The sequence below is a fragment of the Acinonyx jubatus genome, chromosome X (assembly GCF_027475565.1).
Source record: "Acinonyx jubatus isolate Ajub_Pintada_27869175 chromosome X, VMU_Ajub_asm_v1.0, whole genome shotgun sequence".
NCBI lineage: Eukaryota > Metazoa > Chordata > Mammalia > Carnivora > Felidae > Acinonyx > Acinonyx jubatus.
The window spans coordinates 94,686,373-94,701,384 of record NC_069389.1 but is presented as its reverse complement, the minus strand read 5'-3'; the positions used below and the strand labels follow the sequence as shown (position 1 = coordinate 94,701,384).

The following is a 15,012-nucleotide window of genomic DNA, read 5'->3' as shown; positions in this document are numbered from 1 at the left end:
CTATTTAATGGCACTGGTCTAGGAAATTATTGTAGAATAAAGAGGGCCAAGGACAGAGCTTTTAGGTGCAACAATGTTTCATATCTGGGGAGAGGAGAAAGATTCAGCAAAGGAGATTGAGGACAGCCAATGAGGTAGGAAGAAAATTCAGGGAGTGTGATGTTCAGAAAGGCAAAGCGATAACATTATACAAAAAGGGGGAGTGTCCAGTGGTGCAGGGAAGTCAAGTAACTGATGGTTGCATTTAGCCAGAGCAGTTTTTGGTAGAGTGGTTTAGAAGTAGGTTGGGTTGGAAGCCTGAATAGAGAGAACCCAGGAGAACAAGAAGTGAAGACATAAGCCTAGTAAGTATAGATGAGGTAACTCTTTAGCGTTTTGCTTTAAAGAGATGCAGAGAAATGGGTGGTGATGGGAAGAGAATTTCTCTAAAAAAATTTGTGCTCCTGGCCCAAGGAATTCTCCTGTCTTCCCCTGGAATTTCTGAGGGGCTTCTGAATTTCTTCACTTCGTTGCTTCTCCCATATTTCCAGGTGGAACTGTGTGTGTGTGTGTGTGTGTGTGTGTGTGAATGGATACACATCCAAGTACAAAATGAGTGTGTAAAATGAGTGGATAGCAGACGGTGATCTTTTGCTTTTTCACTCAATATTTTACTGTAGTGATCCTACTATGGCTGAATCCCTGAGGGAAGCTTCTGGAAGCCTGGAAGTTCTAGAGGCCGGTGATGAGGGTAAGTAGCCCAGTAAAATGTTGCTAACTAGACCCAGCTTTCTTTACTGTGTTGAATCCCTAGGGGGAAAAAAATGAAGTCACAGGCAAACGAGTTCATATCAAATTTCTAATAATATTAGACTCAGTCCACATTTACTTTGCAGTCTTTTCACCTCTTTTCTTTCGTGTCCAACTCTGGTATCAGAAGGCTTGTCTGAGGCCCTGCAGTCCTCTGTGGGGATGGTTACCGGGTTCTACTTGCTAAGGCAGGAGAAGTATTTCTGCTTAATCAGAAAAAAAAAAAATCAGAGCCTACCATGATCCAAGAGATTTGACTGAAGTTGTACTATAGATAGTAGTCCAGATTTAACCAACAGATAAGTTTGTAATTTGAGGAGTAAAGGGGGGGAGTACCGATAAAAGATGCCACCACAAGCTTCTGTTAAATATGACTCCATTTATAAAACTGCTTTTTGTAAAACTTACTCGGATGTGAATCCTTTCCATAAACTGTGGGGCCACCTACGAGTGATGCGTGGCCATGGGTAGAGTATCATGTAAAGGAGGCAAAGGTCACTAAATGATGAACTTCACTGACACCCCACCCCCCAAAAAAAGGAACCATCAGACATAAAATAAGACATTGAATCTAAAGACAGAACTAAATGGAACAGTTCACTGGGTGGTTTTTCAAGTTTTGTTGAGTGTTCTTTAGCAGTTGTATGATGTGGAAGACTTGGTCTGGAAGAATAGACTGGAACTCTGTTGTGGCTTTCCAGGGGCATGATTTCAGTGATGATGGGGGGCGGGGGATGCTGAACTTGGTGCATGGATCCTTGAGAACAGAGCTTGGGTCTTCGTTTCTGTGTCACTAATGTTTAGTAGCGGGTCTCAGAGAGAGTAATTAGACACCCCAAATATTCGATCGATGAATGAATAAATAAATGAACGATAGGCCTCTCCACCAAGGCAGCTCCAACAACCAAACCAACTGACCTCTTTGGATATGAGTTAGATGCCTACAAAAGAAGGTGGCAACACGGTTCATCTTCATGAAGAGTGGAGGTAAGGAAATGCCTTTTCTCTGTTCCCAAGATTTTGTTTTCAAACGACCAAACATTTGGGTATGTTTTTAGAACTGGTCATTGCTAACCAGAGAATGACATGGCTGTGTGGGGGTTGACGGAAAGAAAGGCTAGTTAGAAATGTTTTCTTTCTAACCAGCGATGCAAGAGAACAAAGTCAACCATTATGCGATGCATTTTTACAGCCCATTAAGTTCAACCCAGATGGGCTGCCTGTGTGCGTGGTGGATAAGGAAATCTACAAGCCGGAAGCAATGATTTCTTCCTTGGAGTTAATGGTGTTTTCCTCTCTGGGGGGCAAGACTGCTTTCCATGGGCTGTTTTCTGGACGTGACAGGCCCTCATTGGATGAGGATGTTGAAAGCCGCTGACTGGGAATACATAGTCCTTGGACTTGGACAGGGAAATCGATGACTTTGGTACAGGAGAAGTGTAGACAGCGTCGCGCAACTCACTGACCACCACTGCTGTACCCTGTGGGGGCACGAGTTGCCCAGTGTAGAGGTGACCTACGGAAACATTGCTGGATACAAATGTGGGTTTTGACCTCTACCTGCTGCCTAGGTCCACCTACCCTTTGCACTTAAGCAGCTTTTGAAAACGAGCCTGTGCAGGGCTCAAAAGGCCAGCTCTTGCACTTGGACATATGGCCACTGTGTCAGATTTCATTAGGGTTGCAAAAAAAAAAAAAAAAAAACAACAAAGTAGCATGTGGACAATTCCCAGATTTGTATCAATTTCCCAGGGCTCATCTCCATACATGGGATCTGATGTGGTTGAGGGTGGGGAGCTTTCCTAAGCCAAAACAGCTTCCATCATCCCTTGCGAGACCAAGTCTTGGCTTCCAAGTCCACTGCCCTGGGTCAGTGAGCCACCACCAACCTGCCACGTGAGGTGGTTGGCATGTCTTGGTGCCCTGCCCCCCTCCCCCCAGCTCCACCAACAAAGCTCTACCCCCGCGGTACTCAGAGCTACCCCACAGGGACGAATGGAAACATAAGTTTCTTTCTAGTGCCCATGGTTGAAAACAGACATGCATTACTTAAGGTATTCTGGACCCTTGTGGGAAAACAAGTTGTTGTTGTTGCCTGGCAGGAATGGAAAATTGGGGGGAGATTGGAATACATGCAGAATTAAATTCTTAGCACCGGGTTAGGTTCTGAAGTCACTAGACACGTTGCTAATTTAGGGGCATAAAAATGTGTGAGCGCATTGTTTTGTCCGCCCATACAACGACTGTGCTTGGTGCGTTCAGTTGTATAGCCTGAAGAGTTTATAGAAGTGTTTTGATTCAATTATTAAGCGTTTCTAGATTGTGTCCCAAGTGGAGCCACCGGCCGCCGATGCTCTCCTGCCTTCTATTCTGGGATTTTGAAGCGAGAGGGGCAAAACTCGCCGTGTTTCTAAATACTCTTCAGCATCAGGTTGTTCCTCTGCCAGAAGGCCAGAAGGGGACTGCCGGGCAACAACCAATAAACCTTATTCCTTCTGGGTGATAAACGGCAGTGTCTGCAGAGGCTAAAATGATCATGGTGTGCTCGTTCCCACTTGTGAGGGGATGCTGGCCAGTCCGTCCTTACTGGGCAGCAATTATTTAGCCAACTGGGGCTGGCTCACTCTGGTTCGGGAGACGGTGCACATCTGTTCCCAAATGGCATGTGGTAGCTTGCCCTTGACCGCGGTGCGAGTATTTATACCAGAGCAATGGGCAGATGCCACAGATAAGGGCATTCCCCGCCCCTCCCCCCCACCCCAAGGTCCAGTTGGTAAACCTTTTCCGGCAAAGAACTGGTTATAACAATTGGTATAATGCAGTAATGAGGATTTTTCATAAAAATCTCACTATTGAATCAATTTTAGAAATCATTCGGGGACGGGGAGATCAAGAGAGGAGGCCAGAGGACAAAATATCGGTCATTTTTGAGCCAGCCTCCACTGTACAGCATGTTCCTCAGCACCTTTGCACTGAATGTTCAATGAGGCCACGCATCATTGAAAATAACTTATTATTTAATGATTATTAAGTAATGTATCGTAGAAATTAGTTTCATTATTTCCTGAAACAATGACAGACGCAAGCTTGGAAAAATTACGTTTCCTGCTGTATCTTCATGTTTTATCCTTTCTGTCTGTAGGTAGATTTGCCAAGGTGGTCCCAACCGTGACCCTGTTTAGGCACATCCTATTAGATGAGAAATTGCCTGAGCCATCGCAAACGGAAATTACTGAAGCATTGATGAGCAAGCAAACAGTCCTATAGTCTTCTTGCCCCACCCCATGCTGGCTTCTGCTTCTAATCATGCATATCGTACGGTTCACTATTGAGTGATCGATACGATATTAACCGTAGATAGATAGAATTGATAGATCAGTTCTACAGATAGAATTGAATCTGGCCTTAATAAACAAGTAATTATTGGGGCGCCTGGTTGGCTCAGGCGGTAGAGCATACAACTCTTGATCTCAGGGTCATGAGTTCGAGCCCCACACTGAGCTTAGAGCTTACGTTAAAAAAAGTTTTTAGAAAAGAAACGAGTAATCGTTGATTCCCTAGCGCTAGGCCACATTCATTAGCACTTGCAACATGCCAGATCCTATGTTAAGCTCTTTACGTACATTATTTACAATTTATATCAACCCCGGCAAGGGCCAGTGTTTAAATTATAGGATGCTTAAGGATGACTCTGCTCAGTGATCTCAATTTAAGGGAAGTGACAAGCTGTGTTGGTATTGTGCACCCCTCAAAGGACTCAGTTGTCCCTTGGGTGCTACTGTGTGCCTTGTGCTGTGGTGGATGCTAAAGAAGATGCCGACGAAGGCCAGCCTACAGCCTTGATGTCGGGGACAGTAGCTAAGACACAGAACTATATCTCATTCCTTTCTCATTGATACCGAAAGCATAGTGAGTGCTTGGTCTTAAATATTTGTTGGATGGATGGATGGATGGATGGATGGATGGATGGATGAGTAGATGAGAGAGCATTCAGATGTAAAACTTGGAGGGCCAACAGTCAAGCTTTAGGTGTGCAGAGAGAAGGGTTCATTGTCGTGATTGGTGGCACACTGGACTTAAGGCAGGCCTTGAAGTTTAGAAACCTTTCTAATAGGCGGGTTTGGGAGTAATCGGTATGCAAATAGGCCATAGAGTTTCAGAGCTAGAAGGAACCCTAGTTCAGCCAGTGTGTTTTGCCAGACATTCTGCTTCTTTGCACTTGGGAGACAATACTGTTGCTCAGTATCTTAGAGCTTCACCGTACACGTGGGCATCTTGAAGTTCCAGAAAAGTCTTGTTGGAAAGCAGGGCTCTTAACTTCGTCTAATCCAGCGTTTTCCAGAACGACCGGACCACAGAACCCTTTCTCATGCAATAGACATAATGTACGACAGCTCTCTGAACACACTTTGGGAGATGCTGATTAGTGTGATCCCTTCTTTTCCCTGTAGAGTTCCAGAGAGGTTGAGTCACTTATCCGAAGTCACAGAGCTAACCGATAGCAGGGCCAAACTGAGGATTCCAGAGTGTTCTGGCTCTTGGGTGGTACTTTCCATTACATCACTAAGCCTTTCCACTGGCAGCCCCATCGACCACCCCCCACCCCCCACCCCCTTGCCCAGACCCTTCCCTGCCAGCCCAGCATTGCTGTGCTGGCAATAGGCCTTCCAGACACCAGCTTGTTAGGAATTGGGATGAGACAGCTACGCTGGTGAACGATTGCACGCGAAAGCAGTAAGGGCTGATTTCTCCCCCTGAAGGCTGCAGCTCGGACTCCCCTGTCCTTGCCCGTCTCCTGCTGAGCCCCGATAAAGGCACATGTGCTTATTAGGAGACTAACAAAAGCCCAAACAGCCTTAGGAGCATCGACAGCTCCCATTCCGCGCTGCTGCCCTGGTAGTTATTGTAGATCCAGCAAACTTCCAGTTATTTGCGTGTGCAGAGGGCAGGAGCCCTGTCGATAATCCAAACCCACTGGCAGTAATTGACGAACGCACACAGTGCACGTAACACACGCACGCCCACACGCTTGTACGCACGCACGCACACACACACCCCTTGCAAAACCCTTTGGTGTCTGACTCTGTCATGCCTCTGGCACAGGCAGCTTCTCTCCCTGGTGGCCCTTTCTTCCCAATCCGCAGCCGTCTCCCTACCTCATAACCCGCCTCCTTGAGGACGGCCTCCAGGGCTGTGCCGCTCCCGACAGCGCTCACCCCGTGGGGCTGCACCCTTTCACACACAAGTTAGGGCAGAAGCAGCCCCCGCCAGGGACTCCGGGGGTCCTCAACTGGATTGCCATGATTCCGGCCACCAGGGCGAAGTCAGGGGGATGCCCGGTGCTTCTTATTATTATCATTATTGGCTTAATAACTGCTGCATATGAATGAACGTCTTAGGTCAGCGAAGAGGTGTGGGCTGGTGGGGGAGATAGAGAGGCGGGCTAATGCCCGGTGAGTTGTACCAGCTTAGAGGCCGGCCCAAAGGCCGCAAGCTGGGGCCTGAGCTTCCGGGCTCCCCAGAGACTCAGCCGCTTCGTTAATCCTGAGCTGGGAACAAGAGAACAGGCCAAATGAATGGTGCCGGGGGGTGGACAAAGGCCGAGATCTGCGGGGCACCGGGCACCCCAGTCCTCGTTCCTGTCACAAAGGCCCTGTTTCCTCCCCGTCCCTCCCTTCCACCGTCACACCCTGCCTTGCTTGCCTTCCTACCCTCCAGGAAAGAAGAAATCCAAGTTTAAAGTCTTCAAGAGCTTCTTTGGCAAGAAGAAGAAAAAAGAGCCCGAGGATGCCCGGGGAGGGAGGAAGCTAAAACCAAGCCTGTCCAGCAGCAACATCAACATCTCTGCTCTGAAGCCAGTTCATGGAGATCAGACTGAGCCTTGGTAAGCTCAGGGGGGCTGTGGCCACCGCCAAGGCAGCCAAGGCCCCGGGGGCAGGGGGGGCGGCGGCGGTTTTCTCCACGCTCAGGTGTATGCCTGAGCCGCTGGGTGGCTCAGTTCGTTAAGCGTCTGGCTCTTGAATGCGGCTTCGGTCGTGTTCTCACAGTTCGTGGGTTCGAGCCCCCACCTCAGGCTCTGCACCGGCAGCACAGAGCCTGCTTGAGATTCTCTCTCTCTCTCCCTCCCTCTCTGGCCCCCCACCCCAACTCGTGTGCTCTGTCTCTTTCAAAATAAATAAGCTTAAAAAAAAATCCGTGGGGGAGATGGTTATGGGCGGGCGGACGTGTTTCAGAGCTCACAAATCATACCACTATTGAGCGATCGACAGGATATTGACTGTAGATAGATAGAACTGATCAGTTCTACCGCTAAATAAATAAATAAACAGACAAACTTTAACAATAACAACAACCACAAAAAAGAAGTGGCAAGAGCAGACATCCTTGTCTTCTTCCTGATCTGAGGGAGAAAGTATTCAGCCTTTCATCATCATATCTACTTGGTAATAGTGTATCATTCTTTATGTTGTTGGATTCAGTTTTTTTTAATGTTTATTTATTTTTGAGAGAGAGAGAGAGAGAGAGAGAGAGAGAGAGAGAGAGAGACAGAGTGCAAGCAGGGGAGGGGCAGAGAGAGAGGGGAACACAGAATCCGAAGCAGGCTCCAGGCTCTGAGCTCCGAGCTGCCAGCACAGAGCCCGATGTGGGGCTCGAACTCACGAACTGTGAGATCATGACCTGGGCTGAAGTCGGATGCTTACCTGACCGAGCCACCCAGGTGCCCCCAGCTGTTGGATTCGGATTACTAGTATTTTATTGAAGAGTTTTACATCTGTATATTCATAAGCGATATTAGTCTGTAGTTTTCTTGTGATGTCTTTGGTTGAAATTTTAATAAATTCCCACATTCCAAAAGGAGCCTTTTGTGCCTTCATCCTTCCATTTCTAACTTCTATGATTTGTCTTAGTGCTTAATTGTCATCAACCTGGCTTAATTCCCAGTCAGAAGGTATTTCCTTCTGGGTTTAGCAATCTGGGGGTGACAGTGGGGTGGGACATGTGCGTAAGATGACTTAGAGGATAGGACGCATGTATCACAGAACCCTCGTGTGAACGAGGAAAAGATCTGGTGAATGAGAGTCTCCAGCATCTGGGCAGATATTTGATATTTTAAATCAAAACAAAAACACTAGAGAGAAATTTGGGTGTGAAAGATCTTTTATAACTGTCACCTTAATAACATCAAGACTCAGGGGCGCCTGGGTGGCTCAGTCGGTTGAGTATCTGACTCTTGATTTTGGCCCAGGTCACGATCTCATGGCTCAAGGATCGAGCCCCGCGTCATTGGGCTCCACACTCAGCGTGGGGCCTGCTTGGGATTCTCTCCCCCCCCCCCAAATAAATAAATAAACATTTTTTAAAAGATAACAGCAAGACTCAGGGTCTTTTCCCCCATGCCACAGGGCTGCCACTGTTGAATTGTACACATTAAATGCGTGAATTGTATGGTACGTAAACCACATCTCAAAACTATTATATAAAAAAGATGTGTGTCGGTGATTTAAAAACTCACAATTATAGAGAAGTACATAAAGTAGGAAATTAAAATCCCCCTCCTGTCCTCAGTGCCATTTCTCAGAAGGAACTACCACTAATTATTTGGTGGATATCCTCGCAGACTTTTTTCTGTGATCATGAACTATGTATGTATGTAATATAGGCAAATGTATTAAATGGGACCATACTATCCTTTATTTTTTCACTTACTGTCTCGTGGAACACTTTCTTTAAAAAAAATTTTTTTTAACGTTTATTTATTTTTGAGAGAGAGAGAGAGACAGAGTGTGAGCTGGGGAGGGGCAGAGACAGAGGGAGACACAGAATCTGAAGCAGGCTCCGGGTTCCGAGCCGTCAGCACAGAGCCCGACGCAGGGCTCGAACTCACGGACCGCGAGATTGTGACCTGAGCCGAAGCCGGACGCTTAACCGACTGAGCCACCCAGGCACCCCTCGTGGAACACTTTCTATGGCAGCACATGTGCCCTCTTTCTGACGTGTCGATGGTATACGTATCATTCTATGCATATACACGTATCTTCACTTCCTGTGGCCCTTGGGCTGCTTTTACAAGACCCTTTTCTTCCCGTTCAGGGCCGAGAGCAACATGGGGAGCAAAGCCCTGTCCCATGACAGCATCTTCATGATGGATCCTGAGCCTGCAAATAAAATCTACCTGTCTCCAGAGCTCCAGAGAGGCAGATCTCTGCAGGTAATAGTGAACTCAAGCCTCAGTGCCTAATTCGGCTGCTCCTCTTCCGTTCCCTAGTCCTGCTCTGCCAAAAAACAAGCACGGGGGGACTTTGGGCTTGCTTCTCGAGCTGATTCTACCCCGCAGGGCTATTGTAAAGAATGGAGAATGTGTAAATGCATGATGTGCTTCCCTAGCGCCCAGCACGCAGTGTGGCCTGGCATTACCACGTTCACTTCTCCGGACACACCCCAAGAATGCTCCGAGTATATTAGGGTCGCGTCCCACTGTCAGTGTGCAGGCATTCTGACCGCTGTGTTTTTTTCTTTCTTCTACAGAGACCTTATGTTTCCAGAACTCTGCCTAGAACTGGGACTAGTAGTCTGCATCGAGCTGTTTTTGGAATTACGTTTGGACCTGTGCTCCCATATGTACCCAGAAGTGCACTTTGGGCCGGGAGATCCGACATCGCTGAGGTAATGGAGTGGGATTGTTCCGACTACGGTTGGCTGAGTCAGACGGACTGCTGCTTACCGGCTCCATGATCTTGGGCTGATCGCCTGACCAGAACGAATCATGCTCACAAAGCAAGGTTTTACTCTATCCGTGACCAAGGGCTACACGGTTAGCTCTCCAGTTCAGAAAGGGGAGCCCTGTTTCCCGGAGGCCTCTTCTCTTAGTCCCAGCAACAGAGAGACTCTTATGGCGGGGGCGGTGGGGGGGGGGATTAAAGGTTAGGCTTCTAGAGGCATTTCCTCTCACAATGAAGTCGGGAGGGAAAGCTACAATAGCTCAAAGGCAAGTTTGCCAGAATGGCTGGTTTGGACCCCTCCTCACATCTTTGGCCTAGTCCCTTAGTCCTTCTTCTGGGAAACATGGCTGAAGACAGGGTAGCGTATTAACAGAACCCGAACCATCAACCGCCAGTTTGACCTCCGCACAGGAGACTTCCCTTAGGCGCCAAGGTGACAACCCTACATGACAGGGTGGCTGACAGCATTCGGTTGAGGGTCCTGACACCCAATGCTGCATAGAAGCAACGCAACTACGGAATTGGCCAATGGCTGGGTCCCTTGAAGGGACAGGATTCGTCATGGATTAAGTGGCATTCAGATCACCTGGGAGATTGTGGGAGATGAACTCCCAGTATACAGTTCTGTCAGAAATACCAAGACTGGGGCGCCGGGGTGGCTCGGTCGGTTAAGCGTCCGACTTCAGCTCAGGTCACGATCTCACGGTCTGTGAGTTCGAGCCCCGCGTCGGGCTCTGGGCTGACCGCTGAGAGCCTGGAGCCTGTTTCGGATTCTGTGTCTCCCTCTCTCTGACCCTCCCCCGTTCATGCTCTGTCTCTCTCTGTCTCAAAATTAAATAAACGGTAAAAAAATTTAAAAAAAAATTAAACTCCCTGCCCTTGATTATGGGACATCCCTTTCCTGCCCCTAATAGTTAGGAGATAGGAGTCCACAGGGGTTAAGAACATGGGCTATAAAGGCAAGCAGGCCTTCCAAATGCCTGCTGTGCCGCCACGAGAATTAGGGCCAGTCATATCATCTCTCAGACCTGCTTTTCCCCATCTGTAAAATGGGGACCACAAGAGCAGATGCCTCAAGGAATTGTTGCAAGGTTCAAATGAAATCCACCTCTGGAGAGCACTTCCTCCCTGTCAGGGAGAAAGAGCTCAAATCAGTAACTTAACTCGCCACCCGAAGGAACTGGGAAGAGAAGAACAGACTAAACCCAAAGCTAGCAAAAGGAAGGAAATAATCGAGACGACAGCAGCATAGAGGCCTCCGTAAAAGTTAGTTGTCATTATTGTAGTTATTATTATTAGAATTGGGCTCGGGGATGGTGAATCTCTTGAGATTTCATCTCAGGAGCTCCCAGTAGGGCCTGGTGGGAATGAGGGGTCACCTTAGACACTGGCCAGGAGTACCCCAGGGGCAGAACGTTGGAAAAATCCTCATCGGGGCCCCCTTTCTTTGGCTTTGAGAGTTTGAAGTCCATCTGTCCTGAACAGCAGCAGAGCCTATGACAGAAAGAAGCACGTCCGCTCCATGACAGCAAAACTTTTGTTTTGTTGATTGTTACAGGCCCAATGCTCAGATCGGGGCACGGCACGCTGTGGACGCTTAGCCAGTATTAAAGATAAAACCGGGGATTCTGATTCACGTCAAAATGACCATGGCAGGGACCAGTGCCTCAGATTCAAGTGTACCATGAGCTTCAAGTTAGAATCAACTCAATGAGTCTGCTGAAGCCCAAGGAAAACTCAAATGACCAATTTTATTCCCTTGGGAAAACTAGTAAAGCTGTTCTGCTCGGGGCTGGTTCTGCAGATTTTCTAATAACTCTAGAAAAATCAGTCTTGACAGGATTCAGATAAACAATCGACACAGCCAAGATCTGATCCGGACAATTCCCGGAATGATAGGAACAAGGCTCGTAGTTTGGATGCCAAGCCTAGGTCCTAACCCCCAAACTCACCTCCGCAAGAACTGGACTTCCAAAGATAGGGCCAAAATCAAAACAAAGATGGGACTCAAAGAAGATTTATAGTTAGCATCAGTAGAGAGAGAACACCATAATTCTGGGTGGGTTTGTGGTTTTTTTTTTTAGTAAAACAGGATGCAATATTTTATAATGATTAAAGTTAAGAACCAGCCAAGATTCTTTGAAAGGGGAATTTTACAAGCTAGATGACCTGAAATATGTCAAAATGTTACAGTGCCTGCAGGATTGGATTGTTTTTTTCCCTTTACATTTTAGTCGTTTCCAGACCTTCATTAATAATCATGCATTGTTGGGGCACCTGGGTGGCTCAGTGAGTTAAGTGGCTGACCCTTTTTTGGGGGGGCGGGGGAGTAGAATTTAGTGATTCATCACTTACATAGGACACCCAGGGCTCATCCCAACAAGTGTCCTCCTTGATGCCCATCACCCATTGAGCCCATCCCCCCACCCACCTACCCTCCAGTAACCCCCAGTTTGTTCTCTATATTTAAGAGTGTCTTATGGTTTGCCTCTCTCTCTCTTTTGATCTTATTTGTCCTTTCTTTCCCCTGTGTTCGTCTGTTTTGTTTCATAAATTTCACATGAGGGAAATCGTATCGTATTTGTCTTTCTCTGACTGACTTATTTTGCTTAGCATCATACACTCTGGTTCCATCCATGTTGTTGCAGATGGCAAGATTTCATTCTTTTTGATCGAGTGATATTCCGTTGTGTATATATATACCACATATTTGTTATCTGTTTGTCAGTAGATAGATATTTGGGCTCTTTCCGTAATTTGGCTATTGTTGATAGCGCTGCTATAAACATTGGGGTGCATGTACCCCTTTGAATCAGCATTTTTTGATAAATACCTAATAGTGGAATTGCTGGGTTGTAGGGTAGTTCTAGTTTTAATTTTTTGAGGAACCTCCATAACTGTTTTCCAGAGTGGCCGCACCAGTTTGCATCCCCACCAGCAGTGCAACAGCATCCCCCTTTGTCTACATCCTCGCCAACATCTATTGTTTCTTGAGTTTTTAGTGTTAGCCATTATGACACGTGACAGGTGGTACCTCACTGTGGTCTTGATTTGTATTTCCCTGATGATGAGTGATGTGGAGCATCTTTTCATGTGTCTCTTTGCCATCTGGATGTCTTCTTTGGACAAGTGTCTGTTCATGTCTTTTGCCCATTTCTTCACTGGATTATTTGCTTTTTGGATGTTGAGTTTGATAAGTTCTTTATAGATTTTGGATACCAGCCCAAACCCTTTATCAGATACGTCATTTGCAAATATCTTCTCCCATTCTGGAGGTTGCCTTTTAGTTTTGTGGATTGTTTCCTTCGCTGTGCAGAAGCTCTTTATCTTGATGAGGTCCCAATAGTTCATTTTTGCTTTTGTTTCCCTCGCCTCCACAGACATGTCTAGTAAGAAGTTGCTGTGGCTGAGGTGAAAGAAGTTGTTGCCTGTTTTCTCCTGTAGGATTTTGATGGCTTCCTGTCTCACGTTTAGGTCTTTCATCCATTTTGAATTTATTTTGTGTATAGTGTAAGAAAGTGGTCCAGGTTCATTCTTCTGCATGTAGCTGTCCAGTTTTCCCAACACCATTTGCTGAAGAGACTGTCTTTTTTCCATTGGGTATTCTTTCCTGCTTTGTCAAAGATTAGTTGGCCATGCGTTTGTGGGTCCATTTCTGGGTTCCCTATTCTGTTCCATTGATCTGTGTGTGCCAGTACCATACTGTCTTGATGATTATGGCTTTGTAATACAGCTTGAGGTCCGGAATTGTGATGCCTTCAGCTTTGGTTTCTTCTGAAACGTTACTGTGGCTATTCAGGGTCTTTTCTAGTTCCATATAAATTTTAGAATTGTTTGTTCTCTCTCTGTGAAGAATTCTGGCATTATTTTGATAAGGATTGCATTGAATATGTGGATTGCTTTGGGTAGTTATTGACATTTTAACAATATTTGTTCTTCCAATCCACAAGCATGGAATGTTTTTCCATTTTTTGTGTCTTCTTTAATTTCCTTCATAAGCTTTCTGTAGTTTTCAGTGTATGGATCTTTTGCTCTTTGGTTAAGTTTATTCCTAGGTATTTTATGGTTTTTGGTGCAATTGTAAATGGGCTTGATTCCTCGATTTCTTTTTCTGCTGCTTCATTATTGGTGTCTAGAAATGCCACAGGTTTCTGTACATTGATTTTGTATCCTGCGACTTTACTGAATTCATGTATCAGCTCTAGCAGTTTTTTGGTGGAGTCTTTGGGGTTTTCCACAAAGAGTATCATGTCTTCTGTGCAGAGTGAAAGTTTCGACTTCTACCTTGCTGATTTGAATGCCTTTTATTTCTTTTTGTTGTCTGATTGCTTTCAACACTATGTTGAACAGCAGTGCTGAGAGCGGACATCCCTGTCTTGTTCCTGACCTTCGGGGGAAAGTTGTCAGTTTTTCCCCATTGAAGATTATATTAACAGTGGGTCGTTCATATATGGCTTTTATGATCTCGAGGTAGGATCCTTCTATCCTTACTTTCTTGAGGGTTTTTATCAAGAAAGGATGCTGTATTTTGTCAAATGCTTTCTCTGCATCTCTTGAGAGGATCATGTGGTTCTTATCCTTTCTTTTATTAATGTGACGTATCATGTTGATTGATTTGTGGATATGGAACCAGCCCTGCGGCCCAGAATTTTCATTTTGATCAAACAAGCAATTTGAAGTTTCTGTCTTTGTTTGGGGATTGGCAGAAGTGTGCAGCAACCCAGAGGGCAAACCAAAACTCTTGGGCTTCGGCTTGCATAGGTATAAGAACTGAAGACAGGGAGGTGGGAGATTCTTTTCTTGGCTTGTTTTCTCACTTTGGGTTCTTAGCCCTTCCGCCAGCAAGCAACAAGAGGACATCAGTAATTTGGAAGAAAGCGCACAGGTTTTAACTTTTCCTTCTATTCTCCTCCTTAACAGAGCCCATCACTGCTGCCATGCCAACGAAGCATCAGCCCACCTCTTATCCGTTCTGACACAATCTCTAAGGACTTGGAGGAAATCTCTATTGATGAGGAGTCACCTGAGAGCTCACCAAAGGACGTTTCAGAGCAGATCTTGACAATGAAGAAGGTGAGTGTTAGCCCCCTCCTAGGGCTTGGTTTGGTTGTGGGGCACAGGTCGGAGGCATGATTTCTGCTTGCACTCTCTTCTGCTGGAGCTGAGCACTAGGGGGACATTTGGGGAAGGAGCGGCCATTTTTTACTTTTGACTTGCATGGTGGTTTTCTGCCCAGTCTACAAACCAAATCATGAGCACTTTAGTTGATGAGCAACAGAAGACAGTATTTCAGAAAACAAGAATAGTTTGCCGAGGTTTTCAGTTATTTCGGGAAGAAAACAATGGAGATTTTTATGGGAGTAAAGGCTCTGTGTTTTCGAATGGCAGAATCTCAAGGGTTAGGGCATGTAGTATGGTTTGGTAGACGCACACCCATGTGAAAAATCATTTGACACATGAGAGGGCATGTATTGTGCATTTTATGCATTTGGGTTTGTCAATG

General features: G+C 46.2%; 1 protein-coding gene across 3 annotated transcripts in view; it reads left to right on the top strand.

The window, feature by feature from the left end:
• The window catches only part of KIAA1210 (KIAA1210 ortholog), a 53,380-nt gene that overhangs the window by 19,054 nt on the left and 19,314 nt on the right, over nucleotides 1–15,012 (top strand). For 2 of the 3 annotated variants that reach the window (XM_027054290.2, XM_053201599.1), the window contains exons 2-6: nucleotides 660–730; nucleotides 6,508–6,673; nucleotides 8,881–8,998; nucleotides 9,316–9,453; nucleotides 14,430–14,582. In XM_027054290.2, the coding sequence (XP_026910091.2) occupies nucleotides 670–730; nucleotides 6,508–6,673; nucleotides 8,881–8,998; nucleotides 9,316–9,453; nucleotides 14,430–14,582 (636 nt within the window). In that variant the 5' untranslated portion in view covers nucleotides 660–669. Of the gene's footprint in view, nucleotides 1–81; nucleotides 345–659; nucleotides 731–6,507; nucleotides 6,674–8,880; nucleotides 8,999–9,315; nucleotides 9,454–14,429; nucleotides 14,583–15,012 lie in introns of those variants that run through there. The other variant, XM_053201600.1, reaches the window with a different exon arrangement.